General features: G+C 38.6%; 1 protein-coding gene and 1 pseudogene across 13 annotated transcripts in view; one reads left to right on the top strand and one right to left on the bottom strand.

The window, feature by feature from the left end:
- Positions 1-27,581, bottom strand: part of LTBP1 (latent transforming growth factor beta binding protein 1) — a 461,690-nt gene that overhangs the window by 19,253 nt on the left and 414,856 nt on the right. For all 12 annotated transcript variants that reach the window (XM_032239266.1, XM_032239268.1, XM_032239267.1 and 9 more), the window contains 5 exons: positions 21,945-22,121; positions 21,185-21,271; positions 18,796-18,924; positions 17,960-18,100; positions 16,821-16,991 (listed from right to left, as the gene is read on the bottom strand). In XM_032239266.1, the coding sequence (XP_032095157.1) occupies positions 16,821-16,991; positions 17,960-18,100; positions 18,796-18,924; positions 21,185-21,271; positions 21,945-22,121 (705 nt within the window). The remainder of the gene's footprint in view (positions 1-16,820; positions 16,992-17,959; positions 18,101-18,795; positions 18,925-21,184; positions 21,272-21,944; positions 22,122-27,581) is intronic.
- On the top strand, positions 7,467-9,048 carry LOC116524148 (annotated as a pseudogene). The gene has a single exon (XR_004257196.1). The product of XR_004257196.1 is annotated as a Golgi apparatus membrane protein TVP23 homolog B pseudogene (transcript).

Below are 27,581 nucleotides of genomic sequence, written 5' to 3'. Positions count from 1 at the left end.
AGCACTTTGGGAGGCCGAGGCGGGTGGATCACGAGGTCAAGAGATCGAGACCATCCTGGTCAACATGGTGAAACCCCGTCTCTACTAAAAATACAAAAAATCAGCTGGGCATGGTGGCGCGTGCCTGTAATCCCAGCTACTCAGGAGGCTGAGGCAGGAGAATTGCCTGAACCCAGGAGGCGGAGGTTGCGGTGAACCGAGATCGCGCCATTGCACTCCAGCCTGGGTAACAAGAGCGAAACTCTGTCTCAAAAAAAAATAATAATAAAATAAAATAAAATAAAGAATAAAGAATAAAGGGGTTGCATTACATTGTGAAAAAATATGAGGTAGATCAGTTTGGAAATTTAACATGTTGATCTTTTCTTTCATTTGCCTCTTTGTTCATTGTGTACATTGTGAATGTAGTAAATGCTACTAAATCGCTCATTTTAGAGTGCTTAATTTCATATTCTGTGAAGTTCACTGCAATTTTTAAGAAGTCAAGAGAAAAAATACATGAGGGGAAAACGTGTTAACTCTGGAATTCATCTAACTGGCAAAGTGAGACAATAAGACTAGGTGTTCTTGAAGGTCCTTTCTAGCTTGCAAATCCTATGATCTTGAACAGAAAACATTCTTATCATGGGCTGCAATAATCTTGGACAATTTGTCGTGGAAACTTGTGACTGTAATATAAGGTAATCACCACTAGATGACGCTGTTATCTTCAGGTGGTGCCCATCTAGGTCTTTTCAGAATAATGACAAACATGTAATTTAACAAACTGTAGGTGTGGACAGTCAAACTTTCCCATGTACACGTTTGCTGAGGAAACTGAAGTTTACAGAAATTTTATGATATTCCAAAGGTCAAGCCAGGATACATTTTTTCTTTTACTAAAAGTAGCAAGTTACTAAATTATAAAGTTGTGTTTTAACATATTTTAATCTTGTTTTTTTTTTAAAAAGCTTTATAGCAAAGCTCATACACTCATTCTTTATAAGTACATATCTCATTCAATAAACTTGATTCTTCAAAGTACATATCTCAAGGTTCTGAAAAATAACAAAGATATACCACTATCCACTTCATTATTGGAAAAGCAAGTTCTAAATAATTAATGTAATATGAAAATAACACTAAACATAGTCAATAACTAGTTATGAAAATGTATTCCATTCAATAACAGGAAGTAAGACATCACTGCAAAGTAAAAGAGGGACTACTTTGAAATCCTGATTCTGTTTTATGATTTCTTCTGCCGTTTACCTCCATCTGAGATGACCCTCCTCCTTCCTTCCCCTCTGGGTCTGTTCACCATCAGATACAGTCCTCGTAACTCTTGTTTCTGGCAGTGATTTCTTTGGAAGGGGCTCACAGATTACCACATGAATGCCATTAAAAATAATGGCAAAAACCGCAATTACTTTCGCACCAAACTACTATCTTCTAGAATTGAGCAGTGCACAACCAGCACAACGGTTTACAGCAGCTCAGCCTGCCACTGAGACTTGAGGCACAGAAGGAAGCATAAAGCAGCCTTGTTGTGTCAGAAGCCCTCCCCATGAGCTAGTGTTTTGTCATTTGCTTCCTTATTAAGGTCATGGCTACTGATGCTGAGCAAAACAATGACTTCCCAGCTTCTGCTTCCTGCAGATTTGTAAACACAAGAACCTTGTCATTCTAAGAACTTTCTAGATGTTTTTTCTCCCATTCATAAGGGGCACAGTCTGTCTGCGGCATAAAAGAATAAAATTTCCCTCACTCCTCCTCCGCCCGGCTTGTCTGCTCTGGCCACGAGGTTACTGTTTAAAAGACATGGGCAGCCAGCAGCTTTGTTCTAGCCATAGCTGTATTATAAGGTTCATTAAGAAAAAGTCAAAAGAAATTCAAATGCTAGCTGAATTCAAAATCTAAAACTGAGAACAGTGCTTAAGCAATTATGCACAGTGATTTTCTCAAAGTCAGACTCCTCACAGTTCATTCTTCTTAAAGTATACTTCAACTAGCCCTATTTTCAAAGAGAAAAAAATATGAGCAAATTTATTTAAAATATGTGAAAGTAGGCTGGGCACGGTAGTTCACGCCTATAATCCTAGCACTTTGGGAGGCAGAGCTGGACAGATTGCCTGAGCTCAGGAGTTCGAGACTAGCCTGGGCAACATGGTGAAACCCCGTCTCTACTAAAATATAAAAAATTAAAAAAATTAGCCGGGCATGGTCGTGTGCGCCTGCAGGCCCAGCTACTTGGGAGGCTGTGGCAGGAGAATAGCTTGAACCCAGGAGGTAGAAGTTGGAGTGAGCCAAGATCACGCCACTGCATTCCAGCCTGGGTGACAGAGCGAGACTCCATCTCCAAACAAAACAAAACAAAAAGGTGAAAGTAAAATGTTCACTGGAACAAATTATTTAGTATCATACTGAAAGGGTGATTCTAGAAAGCTGAGCACCTATTAATAATCTCTGATTTCAAAGGAGAAAGTTTAAACTTCTAAGTAAGTCTTTTACTTTTGAGATAAATTTGATTGTTTGTTGATATGGCTGGACTTTGTGTCCCCACCCAAATCTCATCACCATTGTAATCCCACATGCCGAGGAAGGGACCTGGTGGGAGGGGACTGTTCTCATGATAGTGAGGGAGTTCTCAGGAGAGCTGATGGCTTCAAGTGTGGCACTTCCCCGCTCTTTCTCTCTTTCTGCTCTGTCGCCAAGTAAGAAGTGCCTGGCTTCCCCTTCACCTGCTGCCATGATTATAAGTCTCCTAAGGCCTCCTCAGATATGAAGAACTGTGAGTGAATTAAACCTCCTTCTTTATAAATCACCCAGTCTCAGGTAGTATCTTTATAGCAGTGAAAACAGGCTGATACACTTGTTAACTAAAAGTAAGTGTTGCTTTTTAGGATCAGATTGTTTACATGCATGCCTTAATTTCTCTCCTTTGGATCAAACTAGAAATATTTTAATAGGACATCAGTGATATCATCATGAAATTTATTTTCTATTCAGGGTATTTTTTATAACAGAGAGTGGCCAAATACTTTCCTAGCACTTCCATGCAGTATAGCTCTTAGAAAAATGCCGTGAATACAACTGACACTCCAAGGCTCAAGATGTACAAGAAGTAAATTTCAGAACTGCTCATGTCACCAACGAGTAATCTGTTAATTAAACTCCTCTCGTTTTGAACGATTCTCTAATGGTTGGTAAGGACACTGAGACACTAGCTTCAATCACTTTTCAAAATAGAGAGTTCATGCTACAGTGCCGTCTAGCAAGGTCCACTGGTCCTCCCTGGCTGGCATTCCAGATGCTTGCTGACTCACCTCTAATCCAGGGAATTGGGGTTTGGGAACTGCAGCTTGTTCCAGGACACTCCTCCAGAGTTCTGTCTTCAGCAGTTTAGCAAGAAACGAAGGAGTAAGTTTTCCCCTCTATCAGGGTTTTTTTTTTTTTTTTTAACTGTCCTCACTTTGAGGCAAGCATGTTTACTTTTCTTCTGCTTTCAATGACCGGATCATAACCGGAATGCGACTTCCTTGCCCGTTGCTTTCTTTCCTTCCAATGCACCTGCCCAAACACGCTTATATTTTTAAAAACCCAAATTTTAGCCTCTAGTATTTTTCCTCTTATGTATTGTCCCTGCTTTTTGTACCTGGCTTCTCTGCCATTCATTCCTGTTTATCTAGCCCTTTCACAAATCCAGTGTCTCCTCTCCAGTTTAGTAAAAGCGGCCCTGACCAGCCATAAAAGCCCTGTCCTGCTGGCAGCCATTGATCTGGTAGGGAATCTCAGTGGGGTGAGCATATCCTTTTAGGAGAAGGTATCTGATTCCCACGGGAGGGCATGTATGGTTGGATAAAAGGTCCTATTTATTTGTTCTGTCTTATTATTCCCTTGAAAGTCATTGCAATGGAATATACTGATTATAAAAACAGCATACATGAGGATCATCTGGGGTCCCCTGTTAGCATGGAAGCAGGAAGAAGGTGCTCGGCATTCCACGGTGGGCAGGGCAGACTCATTACTGTAGGATGCAGGTCCCACTGCCTGGTTTTCATTCTCCCATTGACAACTGGCAATCAGGGTCCTGAATTTTTTTACCCACTAACCTCAGCTGGCCTAACATGGCAATTCTGCTACAGAAATAATGAAGTTAATTAAGCTTAGAATGTTAACACTTTCTGTGACACATCTTAGGGAGAGGCCTTTTTTATTCTTGTTATTGTACATGTGTTAGTGCCTAAGAGAATCAAATAATCAGAGAACCTGACAGGCCTTGCAATTTCAACTCAACACTGAATTTAGATTTTGGATTTTAAGAATGAGGATTAGTTTCAAAGGATGTAAAAATAAAATAAAGTAATAATAATAATAAGAAGAAAAGAATGAGGATTAGGAGAATTTGATTAGGTTGGTAATCATTTAAATTTATAAGGGAATTCAATTTGTTGTATTTTAAGTTTGGTTTATTAGCTTTGTAAGAGCTAATTAAATATTTAAGAGCTAATTAAATGCTTATTAGGATTGTGAGATGGAGACCAAGGTTTTCAAAATTTCAATTAATAGAATTTATGTGTAGAAATAACTTTTTTTTTGAGACGGAGTCTCGCTGTGTCACCCAGGCTGGAGTGCAGTGGTACGATCTTGGTTCACTGCAACCTCCACCTCCAGGGTTCAGGCGATTCTCCATGTGCCTGGCTAATTTTTGTAGTTTTTAGTAGAGCGGGGTTTCATCACACTGGTCAGCCTGGTCTTGAGCTCCCAACCTTGTGATTTGTCCACCTCAGCCTCCCAAAGTGCTAGGGATTATAAGTGTGAGCCACAGTGCCTGGCCTGTAGAAAGAACTTTTAAGTTTAATCCGTTCTTTAAGACATACATACCATCGACAAATAAAAATTGATCTTATTTTATAGAAGGTTATCGGACTTGTAAATAGGATGATAAAATTTGAAAGCTGAAATCAAATTCTTAGGAATATCTAGGTTTTAACATTTAAAAATTGAGTACATTGAATGTTCCTTAAAACCCAACAGAAATGGTCCTTTCTGTGCATAAAGCCTCTCTCTGACTTCCTAACTTACACTGGCAGTTTAGGAGCCTGGCAGGGCACAGGTGGAGCTTCTCTGCAGGTACATAGAGGTATTTGGGTCTGTGGTATTCCATGAACACCCTCCTATCTGTCATTGTATTTGATTCTTGGCCCTTCAAAGAGACTTCTAGCACTGGATAACCAGGCAGCAGTACGCGATAAACACTGACTCATTTCCTAGAACAGGATTTGATTCATAATAATTGCTAATGCCTTTGGCTATGGTGCATTTACTGTAGGCCAAGCCTGTCTCATGCATTACCACATTTAACCCTCATGAACATGTAAGAGCCATGATGGATATGGAGGAAACCACTAGGATTTCAAATGAGGAAATGAACATAAGGATCACATTACATCAAAGAGCTACTTTGAATTTGAATTCACTACTGAATTTTATTTCGCAATAATCCTTTGATAGTAGTAGAAGTATTTTCAACCTTTCTTTAGGAGGGGTGAGAGAAAGCTTTCTAAATAAATGAAAGAATCCTTTCAATGAGGAAGAATATAATTGGCTTACTGGCCATCTCATATAACATCCATTCAATCCAGTTCCATGGATACCAAGAGTTCAGTGCCAGAGAACCGTAACACTTACTTGTTTGGATAGATATTCTGGGTACACGCATGACGGCCACTCGATTTTGGAGGCCTTTTATATCTTTTTAGTTTGCTTTTAATTTTCCATTGTAGGTGACTAATTGTTACTGTTTCTTTAATTATAATGCTAAGGATCTATGATTGAAAGGATAAATGCTTTCAAGCTGATTGTATTAATTATCATAACCTCACAAAGAGGTCTCAACTTTGGATCAAGGAGGTTAAATTAAGTAATGTGTCCAGTGCAGTGTCACAGAGCCAGGACTAAAAGCAGAAAGAGATCCCTGGATTGCCTAAACCAAAGGCAGAGACCACTCATTGCTTCACAAGTAGGATGTTCCAAAGCAATTATTAACATTTTTTGGAAACATATTTCTTGGAAAAGCCTTTATACCATGACTGCTGACAGGCCTTTTGCAACTATGGCTCAGTTACAATATTTTTGCAAGTTTAGTTCATGAGTCAAATCCCTGTCTTCCTTCACACCTTCAAGCACATCGTGAAAATTTTTACCCTGAGGTCTTTGGGAACATGAAAGGGCCATGCATGGGTATGGAAGAAATCACTAGCTGAATTGTTTTAAGATAGTCCAAATTCTTTACTTTTGCAAAATGATATGAAAAATTGGGTAGGTTAGATATTAGGAAGGATTAAAAAATTTTCTGTCATAGCAAATGGTGAATTTATTAAGTGAGGTATCATTTGCACATTTAAAAGACATAATAATTAGGAATAATTTATACTACTTATGCATTTCATTAAATACAACTTTAGATGCGTTCTAGAATTGTTTCCCTAGTACACAGTACGTATTCACTAAATAATAAAATAAATAACATGTACGTAATTTAACTAAAACTGAAAACAGGTAAGTTATAAATAATTTAGATTTCACTTCAGATCATTTACTCATCTTTTTTCTTTTGAGATGCAGTCTGACTCTATTGCCTAGGCTGGAGTGCAGTGGCAGTGGTGCAATCTCAGCTCATTGCAACCTCCCCGTCTCCCAGACTCAAGCGATTCTCCTGCCTCAGCCTCCCGAGTAGCTGGGATTACAGGCGCCCACCACTGCACCTGGCTAATTTTTGTATTTGTAGTAGAGACGGGTTTCATCATCTTGGCCAGGCTGATCTTGAACTCCTGACCTCGTGATCTACCTGCCTCGGCCTCCCAAAGTGCTGGGATTACAGGTGTGAGCCACCGCACCCAGCCTACTTATTTCTTCTTATAAATCACAAGCTGTATATAATTTATATACAGTAATAATCATTCTTCTTAGCATTATTTAAAGGAGTATGAATAACTCTGACAAATATCTTCTATTGCCCTATAGCACAGTGTACCTTTCTCAAAGGAAGTTGGATAAATACTGATACTGCTTCAAATCAACAGCTCCTAAGTGCCTATTCACATCATGCCTTTGTACTTTATTCTTTTATTCAAGAGACTTTTTAAAAAATCGATTTGTTCTTTTATCAGTCCCAGAACTAGAATTTTTGATTCAGATGTGTAAGTCTGTCTCTTCAAACTGCTCTCTTAGCAACACTGAGAGCACCATGCCTCTGTATTTTGATCAATATTAGTGTTTCATTAAAATTTGTTCACATTTTTCAGTTTCTTTTGTGGCATCTTCTGTTTCCTTTAGGATGTGTTTTTTAAAACCACTCTCATCTTTCTACATCTGAATACGTCAGAGCTTACCGGTGCTGTAGTACATGCCATCGCCCATAGGTGGCACTCTCCCAACACACTAGTCCCATTTATCAAGTCTGTGTTCAGTTTACTTCCAATGTCTAATTACTTTAACAATTTGCTGAGGGCCGCCATGTTGCAGCAGGATAGTAATGATGACACTGAAGATGTTTCACTGTTTGATGCGGAAGAGGAGACAACTAATAGACCAAGAAAATCCAAAATCAGAATGTCACAGGTAGACTAATGGTTGGCCTACGTTGGTGGAATCACATTGATGAAGATGGAAAAAGCCATTGGGTGTCTGAATCTAGAAAGGAGTCCTCTCAAGAGAATAAAACTGTGTCAGAGGCTGAATCAAGGATCTTTCGGTTGGAACTTATTGCCTGTCCAGTGCTGTGGGTGATATTTGCCTTTAGTGCCCTCTTCTCCTTCAGAATAAAGTGGTTGGCGGTGGTTATCATGGGTGTGGTGCTACAGGGTGCCAACCTGTAAGGTTACATCAGGTGTAAGGTGGGCAGCAGAAAGAATTTAACCAGCATGGCTACTTCATATCTTGGAAAGCAGTTTTTAAGACAAAACACTGAAGATGATCAGACTTCCTGAAGAGAGAAAGATTATGTGCTTTGTTACATTGGGGAACAACCGAAGAGATTCTTGACTCTGAACCTTTTAGAGCTTAGTCCATATTGCAACAAGGAGTGTTGGCTTTGTTTTTCCACTTAAAAACTTTATTTATAAAAAGTAGTTTTCTTATTAAGCTTTTATTTCCTTTCTAGCAGTTGGGGCTAGAAAGTATATGTTGGCTCTAGAAACGTTGTGAAGATTTGTTCTGTGGTGTAGGTATGCACGTGTTTCATAGGTATGCACGCAGCCATGTCATATCAATATATCCCAAGTTAGTGAAAGTGTTCATTTACATAGGTAATAGAGACCTTTGTATTTTGATCCACAGAACACAGAAGGATGTTTTTAGTCTGTCTGAAAGCTCTATGTGTTTACAAATTATTTCTTTACATTATTTTCAGAAGTAAGTTTTGCTTCCATGGTTAAGAGTGAGCACTTTGGCTTATGTATAAGTTAGAAATAATTGTTAGTTTTTAATATGTACTTGAAGGGGAAATTTCTTAGACATATGCAAGCAAGTGAAAACAATTAAGGCCAATGATAATAACTACTTTCTAAAATTTTATTTTTATTTGTAAGAAGTCATTTACTTAAGGCCCAGTTAATATAAATGGAATCATCATAGTTTGTTTAAGGAATACCCAGAGATTGCTGCTGTTCTCTTCATTTTGCAGAAAGGATAGCTAGATAGAAAACTCTTCAGTGGACCTTGAGCTAATAAATGTATCTTTTACCTAAAGAGCATTATTCCCATGTGATAATGGGAATAATCATTTACATACTTGGCATAATAAATGCCTAAAAAGACATTTTATTTTCTGAATCTATTTTTTTCTTGCTATAATGAGGATATTGTAAATTACACATGTGTATTAATGGTATTTCTTAAAGCAATAGATGTAACTGTAAACTAGATGTAACTGTAAACTAAACCAGTCTACAAACTGTTGTAGGCATCTGTAAATTCTGTTGTAGGTACTATAAACTTTGTTGAAGTCTTAATCAGCAGATTATGTTGTGAATATATTTGTACATTTTAAAGATATTTTTAAGATTATTTGTTTATTGAATAAGTGTCTTATCGGAATGATAGGTTTGAAGGTGCAAAACTTTATATTTGTATAAAATTCTACTGTTTACAAGGCAAAAAAAAAACCAATTTGCTTATCAGAAATCTAATTATTTTAACAATATAAAAAGACACTGGGATCCCTGGGTACTTCAGATTCAAGTGTTCAAATATGTATAATTTTCCTTCATTGGCAGATCAGCAGGTTTTGATTTCCATGAGATATGGCACCCTCTTATCTTGTGATTCATATGTACATTTTCCAGAACATTTAAATTTAAGCTTATGTATTCTTTTTTTTTTTTTTTTTTTTTTTTTTACATGAAGTCTCACTCTGTTGCCCAGGCTGGAGTGTAGTGGCACGATCTTTGCTCACTGCAACCTCCGCCTCCTGGGTTCAAGTGATTCTCGTGCCTCAGCCTCCTGAGTAGCTGTGATTATAGGCGTGTGCCACCATGCCTGGCTAATTTGGTAGAGTCGGGTTTCACAATGTTGGCCAGGCTGGTCTCAAACTCTTGACCTCAAGTGATCTGCCCACCTCTGCCTCCCAAAGTACTGGGATTATAGGTGTGAACCACCACACCCAGCTATTCAGCTTATACTTTTAAGAGTAGCAAAACATGAAAACATTAAAAATTCATTTTAGATTAAGTGGTAGGCATCACTAAAAGTTTTCTTTACTGAGAACTGTTGACTTGCTTTAGTTCATTAATCCATTGAATATATAGTTTTTAGTTATGCCTGCCAATGTGTCTGGGGCTACAGATTTGCCGACACACTGCCTCTTGTTATGCTTCCTGTTAGCTCTAAAGTCAGTTTTGTTTTGTTTTAGCACACAATGTGTGAGGCAATTTTAAAATCTGAGCTTTAATTCTTCACTTTGTTATGTTTATATTCTAAGGGAGACTATTTAAGATGTGCTCTGGGATCTTGGAGAGAAACAGACTCCAGTAACACTGAAGAGGTTAGAACGCAGATTCTGGAGACAGGGTGCCTTGTTTGAATTTCTCACTTACTGGTATATGACCACTGACAGGCAGCTTAACCTTGCTGTGCCTCAGATCCTCTGCCAGAAAAAGGAGGCACAGTATTCTCCCTTATCCACTGGGGATATGTTCCAAGACCCCAGTGGATGCCTTAAACTGCAGGCAGTACTGAACCTCATACATACGATCGGTTTCGATCAGATAATGGAGCTGCTACGAAGTGACTAATGGGCAAGCAGCATACACAGCATGGACAGCACGGACAAAGGGTCGGTCCCCGTGCTGGGTGGGACACCACCAGATTTCATCACACCACCCAGAACTGCATGCAATTTAAAACTTACAAACTGTTTATTTTTGGAAATTTCTACCTTAATATTTCGGACCGTGGTTGACTGTGGGTAACTGAAACCAGATAAGGCGGAGGACTACTGTCGCCGTATACCTAGGATGGCATGGCATGTTAAATACCTCAATAGATGGAAAACATGTTGAATAGTGCCTGGCACTGTGCTATATGTATGTTAGTTATTATTTTTATTATCACTTAGATTCAGAAAAACAAGCAACAGAAAATCCATATTCCAATAAACTCCATATCCAACCAAATGCCTCAAAGTTCTGATAACTCTGTGACTTTCTTTTCACATAGCACTAAAAATTTTCAGCAAGATCAAACAGTGACCACCCTGTCATTTATAAAATAGTGGCTCGTTTTTCCTGACTTTGTTTCCCAAACAGCCTTATCTCTCAGAGGCTGGCATGACATCACAATAAAGACCATAAATTTGGCTGGGCACAGTGGCTCACATCTGTAATCCCAGCACTTTGGGAGGCCGAGGCGGGTGGATTGCCTGAGGTCAGGAGTTTGAGACCAGCTTGGCTAACATGGTGAAACCCCGTATCTACTAAAAAAAAAAATACAAAAATTAGCCAGGTGTGGTGGTGGGTACCTGTAATCCCAGCTACTAGGAAGGTAGGAGAATTGCTTGAACCCAGGAGGTGGAGGTTGCCATGAGCTGAGATTGCTGACACTGCATTCCAAACTAGGCAACAGAGTAAGACTCCATCTCAAAAAAAAAAAAAAAAAGAAAAAAAGAAAGGACCACAAACTTGAGGATCCTCCCTAAAACAGTGAGCCACCAAAATCATTTTAAGAGTGGGCAGGATCAGCGGATATTGGGAAAGGGGAAGGAGAAGAGGAGTCAGGGGCTGGAACGGGGCAAGGAAGGCGTCCAGAGGTCTGAATGGGGAAGCTGTCAGTCCATGACACACCCATGGTGAAGGAGAAATCAGGAACTTCCTCCTAGTGCAGTCTGCCGTCTGGCCTCCAAGACTTCAGCTGAGCATTGAAATGGGATCCTAAGCAGCCCCAGAAACGTATTAATTCTACAATTATGCAATTCTCCTTATGTAAAGCTACCCTGACACAATACATCACCCTAATTTTCCCTGCATGTGGTACCAATATGCAAGAAGTCATCTAACTCCAGAAAACACTATTTAAGCAGCCACTCCTACCTCCTCCACCTACCAGTATTCTCTGATGTAGTTGCTGCTTTAGTAAGAATTAGTGCCCGTGACCTATTGGACCAGAAGTGTGAAAGCTCACTCTGGAGCCAAAGCTTTACTTTACACCGCACTTTAATGCTTAAAGCTGATGACAAGTGGTGCGATTTATTCCTTAAATTTCTCGAGCACTGATTCCATCAGTAACTAATTGTTCCCCAAAGCGGTACTGCACTCCTCAGGAAACTAGGATGTTTGATGTCTGACAGGCTGGGATTAGTCCAGTGCTTAGATGAAGAGACAGACAATGTGGTCCTTCTCAACCATCAAGATATCCAGGAACAGCGTATTTAAAAGGTTCCATGGCAGAAACTATGAACAAACTAGTTTTAAAATCCACATATTCTTTGCTTCCTTTATGAAAAATAACTATCAGCAGTAAAGCAGGTTTTAACAAAATAAAGTCAGATGCTATAAGATGTTCTAGAACTTGCTAGTCCACTCTGAGGAGGAAGCAGCAGCAGCCTGGGGCTTATCAGAAATGCGGAATCCTGTGTCCCCCACCCTGCCCCATCTTTTGCAAGAGAGAAGCCGGAATCTGTTTTTTGACAAGCTCCCCCAGGTAACTGACATGCCCATAAATGTTTATGAAGCAGTGGTTTAAAACAGCAAGTCTTATATTAAGAACATTATTTTTGCATTTGTCTATGCTTAATTTGTGTTCACATGCTATTGGATAATTAGATACTTTATAAGATCCTTTGGATTTTAATTACATTTGAAAATGCATTTGATCTGAGACACCTAGTAGTAGCAGCCATTGTTGTTCATATATTCTGAAAACGTACCACGTGCCAAACACTATTTGAAATATTCATGTGTTAATTCTCACAACCACCCTGCAAGGCAGATATTATTTTCACAAGAGGAAATGAGGTATATATAGAGAAAATTAACAAGGTCATGGAGATAAGAAGTTGCAAACCAGGACGCAAAAGCCAGGCTACCTGGTTCTAGAGCACATGTGCTAACCTTGATGCCCTGGGGTTCCTCTTAGTTCACGCAACTCCAGCAAACATGTGCTTTGCAACAAGACATGGTTTCGTGTAAATGTGACTACATGACCAGGTGCCAATTAAGGGAATGCCAACTTATCACAGGACCCGTGGAAAAGTTTAATTTTATTGTATACTTCTCTCTGGATTCAGAATAGATGATCCATAACCTAGTTCTAGGTCCCTAATTTTGGTAGTATAAAAGAAAAGTTCCCCTGTCTCTACCAAATACAAAAAATTAGCTGTGTGAGGTGTTGCGTGCCTGTAATCCCAGCTACTTGGGAGGCTGAGGTGGGAGAATCGCTTGAACCTGGGAAGTGGAGGTTGCACTGAGCCGAGACTGCACCACTGCACTTCAGCCTGGGCGACAGAGACAGGCTATGTCACACACACAGACACACAAAAAGTTCCTTTGGGACTGCCTCACTAATTCCTATACACCAATGGATACATCTTGAAAGCAGTTTTCAACATGCATTTCCTGGAATCCTGGGGTCCTTCACAGGTGCCTCAAGAGCCTAAGTAGTTGTTTTCACCAACCAGCCCACCCAGCATCTTTAATGTCAATGAATTTGTACGCTGGAGGTTAAAATGATAATACAGTTAACAAGAAAAACTACCATTGTTTTAAAAAGTAACGGATTAGAAATCACTGATTTCGGTTTGGCTGACCATGTGCAGTAGAGATTCTTTTTGGACATTTTATCATAATAACTGTGCATATACAAACTAGAAATAGTACAGCAATGATGCTAATCTTTTTTTTTTTTTTAATTTGGCAAATGGTACCATTTTCCCCCGATACGCTGTATTCTTCCAAAAATATTATATAACATATACTTCTTCATATGTATTTGTTCAAATTTACTTTTTAAAATGGTTTTGAAAATCTTCGTTGAAAACAATTTATGCAATATTCTGAAATCCATATTTTTAGAATAGATTTAAAATAAGATTCATTTTTAGAATATTGCTACATTATTCAAAAATTCATTTCTTATAACAAAATACTTGAAGGTTTTTAAACCTAGTCAATTAAATTGAGTGCAAATTTTTACAATATTTTGGGGGAATAAAATAATTTTATTTATCTATTTGAGACATTTGCTACCCAGGATGGAGTGCAGTGGTGTGATCTTGGCCCACTGCAACCTCTGCTTCCTGGGCTGATGCCATCTTCCCACCTCAGCCTCCCAGGCAGCTAGTGGGTACCTACCCAAAGGCAGTGAAATCGTTATACCAAAAAGATACCTGCATTTGTGTGTTTACTGCAGCACTATTCACAACGGCAAAGAGACGGTCAACCTAAGTGTCCATCAATGGAGGAATGGATAAAGAAATTCCCTTTGGTTAGGTACCCAGTTAGTGGCATTGTGGGGGAGGTGAGGGGTGTCAAGGGGAGGGTGGGCTGGGGGATAGTTCTATTTTTAGTTCTTTGAAAAATCTTCATACTGTTTTCCATAAAGGCTGTACTAATTTACATTCAAAGGATGGTAATTTTTTTTTTTTTTTTGAGACAGAGCCTCGCTCTGTTGCCAGGCTGGAGTGCAGTGTCATGATCTCAGCTCACTGAAACCTTCATCTTCTGGGTTCAAGCGATTCTCCTGCCTCCCAAGTAGCTGGGACTCCAGGTGTGCACCACCATGCCCAGCTAATTTTTGTATTTTTAGTAGAGACAAGGTTTCACCATGTTGGGTACGATGGTCTCGATCTCTTGATCTCATGATCTACCTGCCTTGGCCTTCCAAAGTGCTGGGATTACAGCTGTGAGCCACTGCACCCGGCCAAAAGACGATAATTTTTAAACAGCTGTATGGAATCTGTTTTCTAGATGTACCATGATTTATTTAGCCATCTCTAAGGCTGAGCATTTGTTTTTTTCCTCCCCTAACTTTTCCCTGCCCCATCTTGCCCCAGTCCTGATTTTCCTTTCATTAACAATACTGCAATGAACCTTCATGTATGCACCTGCAGGAATGCCTCCGTAAGAAAACTTCTTTATCGATGGAATACCACTGGAATACCACAAAGCCCTAACCAAGAATAAAATTGTGCCTTTTGCAGCAACATGGGTGAAACTGGAGGTCACTATCCTAATTGAAATTACGCAGAAACAGAAAGTGAAATACTGAAAGTTCTCACTTATAAATGGTAGCTAAAAAATAGGTACACATGGACATACGGAGCAGAATAACAGCCACTGGAGACTCCAAAACATGGGAGTCTGAAAGGGGGGTAAGGGTTGAAAAATCACCTATTGGGTAGTGGTCGCTATTCATGTTATGGGTACACGAAAAACACAGACTTCATTTCCCACCATGCAATACATGCATGTAAGAAATCCACACTTGTACCCCTAAATATATCAATATGGAAAATGTTTAAGAACTAACTTTCATCAATTTTAAGAGATCCTAGATTGTAAAATGTATCCTGATGTAACAGATGTTAAAAATTGGGAAAGAATAGCTGTGGACATTGTTATATGTCATGATTATCAGATGACCCCAATCTCAGAGAGGCTGAAGTACAAAATAAAAAACTATATATAAGTTAGATTGATGATATGGACTTCAGTTATAAACATTCTGTTGAATATCAATATATTATTATACAGCAATAACTAATATAAATATATAATGATAATTAATGTATAGGAAAATGCTAGGATGATAATACTCTAACTGTCAAAGTGAGTGTTTTTAAGGAGCAAGAGTTCAACTGTGATGGGGCAGGTGGAACGAATATAACTCCTTTGATTATTTTAATGCTTTAGGAGGAATACATGTTATTTTTGGAAAAAAATTAGTCAAAAAAAACTGCGTAAGTAAAAAAGATTTGAGGTAGTATAGCATTGTGAGGAAAGGACTCAAAAGCCTCAGTGAACTCACATCTTAGTGATTTCACTTTTGTCTCCCCGTGGCATCTGGTTCCGGGGCCCAAAACAACCAGTAAAGCTAGTAATTACCCCCTGCTCTACCTGTATCCTCCCAGCCCTTCCATGCCTCCGTTTTACAAATGAGCTGTACAGGATGAAGCTATTTTTCCCCTGTCCTGCAGCTGCTATGGCAGTGCTGGATTCCAGACTCAGCCCCATCTGGCCCCAGACCTGCCCTCTTTCCAATCCCGGGCTACTATCATTGCCGTCTAATGCTTTACGTATTTGCTGTTTATCCTTGACTACTCATTTTCTTCTTACGGGAATTCTCAATTATTTTCGCTTTCATGCTACCTTGGTTTTAAGTTATTTCTACGCTGGAAAGCTAATTTATTGAATAGCTTGAAAGAAATATTCTAATTGAATTAACTAAAAATTAATGCATTTCCTCTTTTCAAACAATTTTTCCCCTCTCGACCATTCTGAGAATATATTCATTATAAACTCCTTTGCTTTCTACTTATACTTGGTCTTTCTAGCTTTAACAAGTCAGCTTTACAAAAGGACATACCAGACACTTTCGAGTGCTTTCCTTTAATGAGAAGTTGCTATGGTGGTGAAAAGCGAAATTAGCCATCAGTGCATAACTGAATAGTCACCAAACAGCCCAGCCAGGAAGCACGAAGTCAGCGCCTTCCAGGCCCCCTCCAAACTGGGAAGGGGATGAAAGTGGGAGCTTAGACTGTCTCATCTTTTCCATTTGGTCAAAGGTTTCAACTCAGATAGATCCAGAACTTGAAAGATTTGTTGAAATATTTCTTTAATTACTTTCTATACTCCTTCCTTTTTGTTCTAACCTATTTCTTGTATCTCCATATATAGGGGTTGACATGAAAATTTGGACTTTGACCTACAATGATTTTCTCCTGTCTCTAATATATGTTTTGCTCTAAGTAGAAACTGTTAGGAATGAGAAGAATTGTAGTAAAAAATGAACTGCCAGGAAATATAAATTCTAAGCCTATGCCACTGATTGCTACGTTATGTTTCTTTGGGTCATTTATCATTCATTGGGGAAATGGAATGAGGGTTTCAAAAATTAATGACAGGGTCTGGAGTGGAGGTAAACCAGAAGCCAAATATTTATGCAATCCTGCCCTTCACACACACACACACACACACACACACACACACACACACACACACGCAGTGATGAAAGTACGATATCAAGAGTAAAGGTGAAAATATAGAAGAAAAATGTCAGGCTGCAAAGGAGGTAAGATGAACTTGTCCCCAAAGGCCTCCTGCAGAAGGAATTGGATACCGGCTCACCTGAGTTCTTCATAGGGCAGAGGGCACACTGCATGCCCCAGGCCTCTCCGTACAGACAGCAGCACTCAGTGTACGTTGTCTGCTTGCCCACAAGAGGCCGGCCACACACGTAATCATCATTCAGATGTTCCCAGCACAAATCTTGGTGGACATCAACTTCTTCCAAGTGTTCTGGAAACGAAGACATAGTTCTATGAAAATCGCACAGTTATTTCTATTTATAAACACTGTGTTGGAAGCCAGCAAGTCTCCAAGTTTCCTTCTCTATTTCTAAGAGTGACTTCCAAGTAAAAGTCTGAATCCAGTCTGGTCTTTCAATGGATCAATTCTGTCATCTCCAACTGGGTGTCATTCCATCAGCTGAAATTCCACCTGCCCATCCAGTCCCAACACATCACTTCCCACTATGGCTTCCTACTGTTACATAAAATGTCCACTATCTTGCCTGTCCTTCTTAAGCCTGAGGGGCTTCTCACTCTTCTAATCTTCACTGTTTCACCACTGACTCCTGTCAGACCCTACCGTTTCCTTCCATGTAACACTTCTTGGATTCATGCTTTCTCATCTATTTAATCTGCCAAAGCCCTGGACTAGTGACACTTCATCCTAGAGTCTTTAATTCCTGCCTTCCAATTGACTTTATCCAAAGCAGTCTCCTGAGGCGATTGATAGATTAGGCCAGTTATCAGCGGCCTTTTGCCAATTATCAGTAGCATCAGGGAGTTTCTATCAGTGGACTTCAGGGCTCTCCACCACCCTGTGAACTCCACCCTCTGTTCTGCCGAGCCTTATCCACGCCCCCCACTCTGCTGAACACACACCTAATTATCTTTCCCTGAATTACATTTCCCTCAGCTGCCTTTGCAGGTTAGGGATGATGAATCCTCAGCCATGGAACAACCCTGTCATCTGCTCAGCCCCTCCATATTCCACACTGAATGGGTACGTCCAGACTATTAAATCTCACACATACTGATGATAGGCATCTTATTATTTCTGTAAGTATCTCATTTTAGTTATTTCAAAATACCCAGAGAATCCTTTTTTATTTTTCTATTTTCCAACAGTTCACATTTCAGTCAAAAGGAAAACCTTATGATATTTATGTGGACACAGGTTTGCATCTCCTGGAAACATACCGTTTGACTCAGCCGGTTGTATACATCTTTTTTCTGAAGCATCCAGGACCATGGGATGAGTACAGAAGCAGTTATAAGAGCCCTCTGTATTAACACACTGGCCATCAATACAACTGTTTGGGTCCTGACATTCATCCATATCTTAAGACAAAAAAATACATATATATATTACTAAAGAAAATCAGCCGTCAGTTGTACCTCATACACTTACCACACTTTATACATTGCTATATTCAGTCCAGATTCCAGGGGCTGCCACCTTTTAATTAACCACACATTATCATCTAAAAGAAAGTGGCTCTGACTATGAAAATGTAAGCTGCTCTGAGAGAAAAACAATATTGCTGCTGCTGCTGACATTAAGGAAAGAAAACATCCATGAACAGGATATGCTTAGAAATTTAAGCTAAAATAGCTCTTTATGATAACTTTTAAAATTATTTCCTTTTGCTATGTTTTTCTGCCTAGTGTATATGGTTTTCTGCTTAAGCATGAAAGTCTGGGTCAGTATTTAAAATGGCTCTCACTTGGACCGTATGAGTGATGAAACAGGAGGTTCTACAGACCAAAAGAACACTTCAGTTTTACCAGTGGCCTAAATTATAATTCGACAGCGAATATTAACTCTTTGTTTGAAATACATTCAAACAGTAGTACGGAGGTGTTTTTTTTTAAATTTTCTTAAATCGTGCTTAAGAAAAAGATCCCTATAACATTTACACGTCTTTTCAACATATGATTTAGATTCAAGGAAATTGTTTTTACTCCATAGCATACGTATTTTTTTCCATCTGTATATCTTCACAGTACACCATACTGTATCCCTTAAAGCTTACCAAAGCACTGCAGTTTGACAGGATCATAGTACGTCCCTTGCTTACAGTAGCATTCATACCCAGGCCGAGTGTTCAAACAGAAACCATCTTTGCAGATTTCTTGTCCAAAAAGTAGGCACTCATCTGCATCTATGGGAAAAAATTGAGAAATGCAAAAAGGAGTTAGGTTTGATCTTTCAATTAAAAACAGTCTAACCAGATTTGAGGCTTCAAGTTAGATATCATAATATTTATATTCAAAGGAATCCTACAGAAACAGCAATTTAACATTCTTAAAATAAGGCCTAATTGGCAGGCATAGAAACATAAACAGATATAGTTTGTCTGTGATATTTAAGAAGCAATGGCCAAAACATTATTGGAGAAGTGTATTTGTAAATATGGCTTCTGAGATGCTACCTCATATTTGAAATAGTCTATGGTTCCATAGTGGCATCAGTAAAAAGATATATACCTTTTAAGAAATGTGTTCTGTAATCTATATTCAGGCCCATTCACTAGCTGAGATGTAGAAAGTTTCCAAGAAGGTTTGGTGGAAATTGAATGCAAGTCTTTCTTTTTCTTCTTTTCCTTTTTTTTTTCTTTTCTTTTTTTTTTTTTTTTTTTATTTGTGGGTGGGGGGAGTCTAGCTCTGTCGCCAGGCTGGAGTGCAGTGGCGTGATCTTGGCTCACTGCAACCTCCACCTCTTGGGTTCAAGTGATTATCCTGCCTCAGTCTCCTGAGTAACTGGGATTACAGGCATGCACCACCATGCCCAGCTAATTTTTGTATTTTTAGTAGAGCCGGGGTTTCACCATCTTAGCCAGGATGTTCTTGAACTCCTGACCCCGTGATCGACACACTTGAGCCTACCAAAGTGCTGGGATAACAGGCGTGAGCCACTGTGTCTGACCACAATTCATTCTTGATGATAAAAGAAAGTAGAAGTTGCTAAAGGGGTTAGCAGACCCATCCCCCCATAAAATGAACAGCTTTTGCTATCTCAGTTTACTCAATGATAAATTGGAGACAATAGGAACATACCTACTAAGAGTTTACACAACGATAAACTGGAAACAACAGGAAGACTTACCTAATAAGAGTGGAAGGATGAAATGAGATGATTCATGTATAGGACTCAGTACATGCTCTGGCATAAGCAGTTGCTCAGAAGTGTTATCTATTGCTTTTACTGCTATTATTAGCGTCAGTTCTAGCATTTTAGAGCTAATGTCATCTATTCCTCATTTTACAACTTAAAGACTCCAAGGATGACTTACTTAAAGTTACACAGATGGAAAATGGCAAAGCCAAACCTAGAGCATAATGCTGGTTGGATCTGAATTCAGTCTTCCTCCAACCATTTACAGCACTGCTAAAACAGGAGAAGGAGGAATTTATTTTCATAGAAAAGATAAGATGACTTTATGGTGAAATCAGAGCTCCGTACCTTAATATGAAGTGAGATTTAACTACATCGCTGCAAAAACATAGTAATGTATATTTGTGAATTTGGAAACCATACAAACATATTATAAACCAAGTCTCGTTATTTAATTGGACTAAATTATAGATGTATTTAAAAAAACACAAATGGAGTTTCCTATCCAGCTACTGAATTATGCCATATTATTTAAACACTAGTTTTCCAAAAATGGACAATAAAAATGATTTTATAGTCTGTTTTCCAGCTACTTAGCAGTCTTCAACATTAAACTATAAAGGAAAAAAATCACTTTATATATAAATGGTAATATCCCTATCATGAAAATGTCAAAAGTGAGTGGTTAATAAGGAAATATTCATACATGTGGATATTCACCAAAGTTAATTTTAGAGTTGTATAATGGCAGCATTAAATACAGAAAATATGTCTACTTTGGTTGTCTTCTCTTCCATTTTTCATTATGAACTTGTAGACACTGGTAAAAGGCCTCACAATAGTAGGGTAAAGTCTAAAATTACAAGAATCTTAGCTTTGTTGATGACCATAAAGACAAACATGATAGTGGTCAAATTTACATGGTCATAATTGATATGATTTCTATTGAACATCTAGAATAAAAGAATATATTTAGTAAGTATCCACTAGGTACAGAATTTGTTAAATATTTTCAGTTATATTATCTTATTTAATCCTTATTATAACCTTTGAGAAATTATTCCTATCTCAAAGATGAAGAGACAGAAACTCAGAAGTTCACCTCTCAATGTCCACTTCCCAGCATCATAAAGCTTGTGTTCTGACTGCAAGTCCATAGGGACTTTCTTTTAATAGCAGAATTCAGGGCATTGTACTGTTTCCAAGACTCAAAAGAACTCGAATTCTGTGAAATCCAAGCCATGCTTTCACTTGAATGTCTGACATGTACACAACGTATTGAGAATTTGTTTCCACTCGATTCTCACCTTTATAGTTCTCGCCACCAGCTTCAGAAGAGGATTCTCCAGCAGGCACAAAACCTTTCCCTTTAGGACACATTTCAGTGAACTCGGCTGATTTTAGAAAAGACAAAACCAAGAAAAGAAGTAAGTTGGGAAAAAAAAAAAAAAAGAGTCAACATCTTCCGCAAATGCATGTTTCAAATTCAGTTCTGCTTTCTTGGACTTGGTAACTTTAACGCAACTCCAGCAAATAAATTTAGTACAATCTCAAAAAATTGTGGATTAAGTACAAATAAATCTAATGACCTCATAGGTCTTCTTACACTTTTTAATTAAAAAAACCTTTAAGTTCATTCATATTTTCTTACTCATGCTTTACTTGATATAATAACTATTATTTTTCTACTACTGTGATGTCTAGTATCTTAAAGGTTTAATAATCAATTATACAAAATCTTAGCTTCAATATCTAAACTTTAGTTACAAATAATGCTGTATCATTGTTAGCAACAAAGACTGATTTTAATTTTAAAGTGGAATAAAATGGAATTAACTTTCTGCCAAAATATCACACAGAACCTGACTGTCACAATACACTCTGATGAACAGAAGTTCAAGGATTCATATTAAGATGGGATTGGGGTGCAGCTCTAGCCCTGAATGCGACTCACTAGAAGGTAAGTCGCAGTGAGTTGCCTGTGGGAGTGAGTGTTATTTCAATGCCTAGGGACACCACATGACCAAACACAAGTGTGACTCCACCACTTGGCGGATTCATTCTTACCAGTCCCCAAGACCGGGCAGGGGAAGATTTCGCAGTTATCTCCCCATCCCGCACCCGATGTACAGCAGCATTCTTGTTTTGTGACATTGGGGGCCAATACATTATCACAGAGACTGGCGTCATTGAGATTATAGTAGCATTCTTTCTTTTCTTCTTTGGGTTGATCCACATCTAAATCTAAAGGGAGTGGAGAAAGTAAAGAGTGACAATAGGGCACATCAGAACCACCTATAACATAACACGTGGAAGACACAGTAGGTCAAAGAGCGACCGTGTCAATTGCATTTGCTGTACAGAGAATGCTTTCCACTTTCAGTGCCAGATTCTTCTACTGTGAGATAAAAATGCACTTGAATCCTGAGTTTTGGTGGAATTCTAACATACCCCAAGAGTGTAAATCTGTCAAAACCATTTCCTTTTACGTGAACCAATTATATTATTCTTGTAGATTTGGCTGTGAGTAGAGTTTCCATATCTGCTTTTCTTGCCAAACATAGGGCCATTTGTTACTGAGCTATAACACCTACTTAAATCAATAAAAATTTTCCCCAACACTTGACCAGGGGTCTGAGGCCACACATAATATTTAACCCTTAGGTGGTTATTTTAATCAACCATGCTGCCAATCTCTTCTGAAGAGTACACAGAAGATAACTAGGAAATACTGCCCTAATCTGGAGCCTATTAAATAATCTTTCATCACTGAAAATCTACCTACTTAAATTGTTGCAAATATATGACTTGGATGAAATAATGAGTGCCAGCTAAGCCCTCAGGGTAGAATTTCAAATCTGGGTTCTAGTTCCAGCTCAAGTGTGTCCTAGAGGAAAACATATTCTAATAGATTCAGCTTAACCCTCTGTGTGATAAAACACAAACAGGCGATATAAAAGAATACAAATGATAAAAGCAAACTCCACCCACTTTCAGAAAATAATGAAATGGATTGAATTCGATCAGATACTAAGTCTTCGAACAAGTCTGTGCTTTTAAAAAATAATCACTATTTTGTGACTAGACTTGGAAAGTAGTCACATCCCTTCTCTCCTGTATGCTATAGTGTTCAAATTACTGCCTATGATCCAGTTTGAATTTATTAACAGTTTTTATTTAATGCTACATCAAATCAGAAGCTGACTGCTGTTGTAATAATTACTTAGATTAACTCTAACAAAATACTGTCACTAGAACTCTACTGTTTCCAGATTCTTGGACTCAAAGAAACTATATGGTCAAAAGGAAGACATTTCTTGGTGAGGATAAGAGTTTAATGTCAGCACATACTTACATTTACCTTTGTTTCGAAGTTAGTAGATAATTATATTAGCAGGAAAATTAAATAAATTATTTTTACAATATCTTCCTATATATTTATTTTGGCAGGGCCTAGTTGACAATGGATTTTTTTTTTTTTTTTTTTTTTTGAGAAGAAGTCTCACTCTTGTCCCCCACGCAGGAGTGCAGTGGCGCCATCTCAGCTCACTGCAACCTCCGCTTCCTGGGCTCAAGCAATTCTCCTGCCTCAGCCTCCCGAGTAGCTGAAATTACAGGCGCCTGCCATATGCCCAGGTAATTTCTGTGTTTTGTTTTAGTAGAGATGGGGGTTTCGCCATGTTGGCCAGGCTGGTCTCAAAACTCCTAATCTCAGGTGATCCACTTGCCTTGGCCTCCCAAAATGCTGAGATTACAGGCGTGGGCCACCACGCCCGGCCAGAAATTTTATTAATATATTAAATAGTAAACATGTTTCTAAAATGAAAACTCACAAAATTCTATCAGAAAGGCTACTGCATTTTCTTTCCTGTTATGGCATTGAAAGCAAGCAAAGCAGCACGGAACAAGCCTCTGAAATACACACTTCTCTCAGAACAGAGTATCAGCGAGAATATAAAAGGTCCCTCATATAGTTGATACTTGCCAATTCTCTGATTATTTTGTCTTTAACAGATTTCAGCTTGGACTGTAAGTTAGTATTAATAGCTGGTGACAAGCAAACCTAGAACGACTGTCCAGGAAAAAACTAAAATGCTGATTTGTATGCAGCAGTTTATGAAGTGGTTTTAAATCACTTCCTTGTGTGTGAAATTGGGTGAAACCTGCCACTTCCCTCATCTGGTCTAGCTTGCTTCAAGAGTACAGAGGACTGAAATTCACTATGCCTACTCTTAATGGAAGGGATCTTTGTTAGCAGGGCCTCCAAGCTCTTAGACATGGAATTACTTGCGAAAACTAAGAGTATGTATTTTAAATTGTTATTAAATCAATTATGAACTCCACAGAAAATTTCATAATCTCTCCCTCAACATGATGAATACATCGTTAGTCTGTTACTACTACCAGTTCTGCTCAATTATTTTATCCAGCTGGTCCAAAAATGCAGCTAGCTATTAATAAAGAATAGTGAGAAATACAAATCAAAAAAGCAACAGAATTTTGCTAATCAGGTTTATTCCACAGTTTGTGCTAATAACAGGCTCCATTTTTTTCTCTCATCTTACAAAGTTGTAAGCATGTCATGGTATTTATTACAAAATGGAATACTTTGGAATAAGGCCTCAATGAAGATTATGTTCACAGGTAATTAGAAACTATAGGCCTCTCTCTGAGTCAAAGCATGTCAAAATTTATAAACATATAAATTTAAATTTAAAACTTGAAATATATTTATATATAATTTTATGTATTTTAAACACCCACATATATATACAGAAACAAATACATATATGGCAAACACTGTTTTGTTTACAACGTTTGTTATACTCACATCATAAAAACTAACAAATAAAACAATCTTTGCCTTTTTGGGGAAAGAAATTATTCAGGTTTTACACTGGTTTTTATAAGGTTTGCTCTTATTTTCTAAGACGTTTGAACATTTAATGTTTATGCAGCTGAAACTGAGGGTTAGTCAGGCCCTCATCTGTGTTTGGAATGAAATGCAAATTCTTTTTTTAAAAATTGGTCCATAAAGATCATTCAGGGAAAAGCTACAATTTCCCTATCTTCCTAATCTTTAAGTAATTAACTTCCTGGAGCATTTTTCCATTGGGATAAAACTCTGGTCAGTAAATATGTGATAATGTAATTTTTTTTCTTTTTCTTTTTTTTTTTTTTGGTGAGACAGAGTCTTGCTCGGTCACCCAGGCTGGAGTACAGTGGAGGCATCTCGGTTCACTGCAACCTCTGCCTCCTGGGTTCAAGTGATTCTCCTGCCTTAGCCTCCTGAGTAGTTGGGATTACAGGTGTCTGCGCCACCACGCCTGGCTAATTTTGTATTTTTATGCGAGATGGGGTTTCACTTTGTTGGTCAGGCTGGCGTCGAACTCCTGACCTCAAACGATCCACCCGCCTTGGCCTCCCAAAGTGCTGGGATTACAGGTATGAGCCACTGCACCTGGCCGTTAATGTAATTTTTTAAACAAACTCATGTGAGTTTAGTTCATTGCTGCCAGAGGTGAAGGGTTTCTGTATTGGAAACTAATTTTAAAAGATCAAATCAATGGTTATAGAAAGTGCCAAGCATTAAAAAATAAATTTTCTTTTTCTTAAAGATATTATGACTAAGATTAGCTGTACTACATATTTCATGCTCCAGAATTCTAAAAAATATATTACTCCTCCTTCAGTATTTTCATATTTGATTTTTCAATTTGCATTAAGAGGTTGGCTTCACATTTGCATAAAAAGATCAATTTTTGTGTATTTTATTCTACAGGTGTGGCCACTAACAACAAAAAAGTCTGGTTTCAGACATTTTATATATTTTTTTCTGAAGGAACTTTCACAGAAGCGTTTTCATGTGATCCAGAGGGTAACCATATGAGATAGAAGGTGCTGGTAAATACAGCAGCCTCACTTCCCAGAAGAGAAAACTCACGTCGATTCCAAGTGTCCTGTATCTACTGCTTTCCCAAAAACTCTTCTTTGGAGCTTAGGCCCTTAGCATCCCACCTCGCATGGGTTTGTTCTGCTTTGCCCTTTATTCTCTGTTTTTGTTTTTCTTCTTGAGATAAATGGGAAGAGGGCAGCAGATAATCTCTGCTGCTGGGGGTTCAGCAACAAGGTCACAAATAGTGTAAAGTCCCCTGCCTCTAAATAGGAAGGAGTAGGTTTGAGCTGGAGACACCACCCAGAAAGAGCCCTTTCTGGGAGCTCCTTCTCTCTTGGTTCACCAGCCTAAAGGTGTGGGCCATTCACCTGTAGGGCTGTTTCCATCTTTAGTCTTTCCCCAAATATGTCTAATCTTAGGAATTATTGTTGGGGTGAGAAAATCCATAACATGTAGTTGGTCAAAGTGGACATGAACTCTTTAAATGGGCTCTCCCTTTCCATTTACAATGTATTGTAAAGGCTTTTATGAGCTAATCCTCTCTGTATCTTTTTGGAACAGTTAGGATTAGGATTATTACAATGACCCAAGAGTAACACTGAGTAAAGAGTCATCCTCAAAGAAACAGCTGCCTATAGTCCTGAAAAGAGATCAATGTATCAAACTCCATGTGATGATGTTCAGTAAATTACTTTCATTTTTTATTTTAAAAATGCTACAGGTACTAATGTTTTTAATGAGAAAGAGTTCTACTCTAATATTTCAAGGAAATATTACAAGGGTGAAGAGAAGAGAAAATCAGGGATATTACTCAGAGTGGAAAAGTAGGGAGAAGAAAAATGGGCAGAAATGGGTGAATGAAGGGGCTCCTGAAAGCAAAATAAAGCACAGTGGGCCCAGCCCTCTGTATCTGTGGGTTTCACATCTGTGAATTCAATCAATTGCAGATCAAAAATATTTGAAAAAATAAGCAGCATACAAAAACAATACAAGTAAAAACAACAGTATAGTGTAACCATGTACGTGTCATTTATATAGTATTGGGTATTATGAGTCATCTAGAGATGATTAAATGTATACAGGAAGATGTGCACAGGTGATATGTAACTATTATGCCAGGTTCTATCAGGGACTTGAGCATCCATGAACTTGGGTATCAGTAGAGGCCCTGGAACCAAGCCCCCTTAAATACTGAGGGACAGCCGTACTGCAGAGAAAGAAAAACGAGAGAAGAGTACACTGAGATGAGTCAGAACAGGAAGCACATATGGAGACGGAGGGGTGAGCAGATGCCACACCACACAAGCTCGTAACATTCCTGACACTCGGGTGTTGTGAGGGCCTGTGGGGATAAACGCATGAGTAAAGCAAATCCGAAGTGACACACCAAGTGTCTGGAGATGTTTAAAAGGAAATGTACAAACCGTTCCTCTTCAGGCCTAATTTATAGCAAGTTCTAGGATCCAAAATGCATTTCTAATGCAACAGTGTGTGTATATCCTGTACTATTAAGAAGATAAAATGAGACCAGCCTGGGCAACATAGTGATATCTCGTCCTACAAAAAAAATTTTAAAAATGAGCTGCAGTTGGTGGTGTGGGGCTGTAATCACAGCTACTCAGGAGGCTGAGGTGTGAGGATCACTTAAGCCCTGCAGGTCAAAGCTGCAGTGAACCATGATCATACCATTACACTCCAGCCTGGGCAACAAGCGAGACCCTACCTCAAAAAATAAAAATAAATGAAGATGAATGCTGTGTGTGTGTGTGTGTGTGTGTGTGTGTGTGTGTGTGTGTGTGTGTGTGTGT

Source organism: Sapajus apella, unplaced genomic scaffold (assembly GCF_009761245.1).
Source record: "Sapajus apella isolate SASKATOON/1434 unplaced genomic scaffold, GSC_monkey_1.0 scaffold44, whole genome shotgun sequence".
NCBI lineage: Eukaryota > Metazoa > Chordata > Mammalia > Primates > Cebidae > Sapajus > Sapajus apella.
Note: the sequence above shows the minus strand (reverse complement) of the source record. Positions and strands in the feature narration are given on the sequence as shown.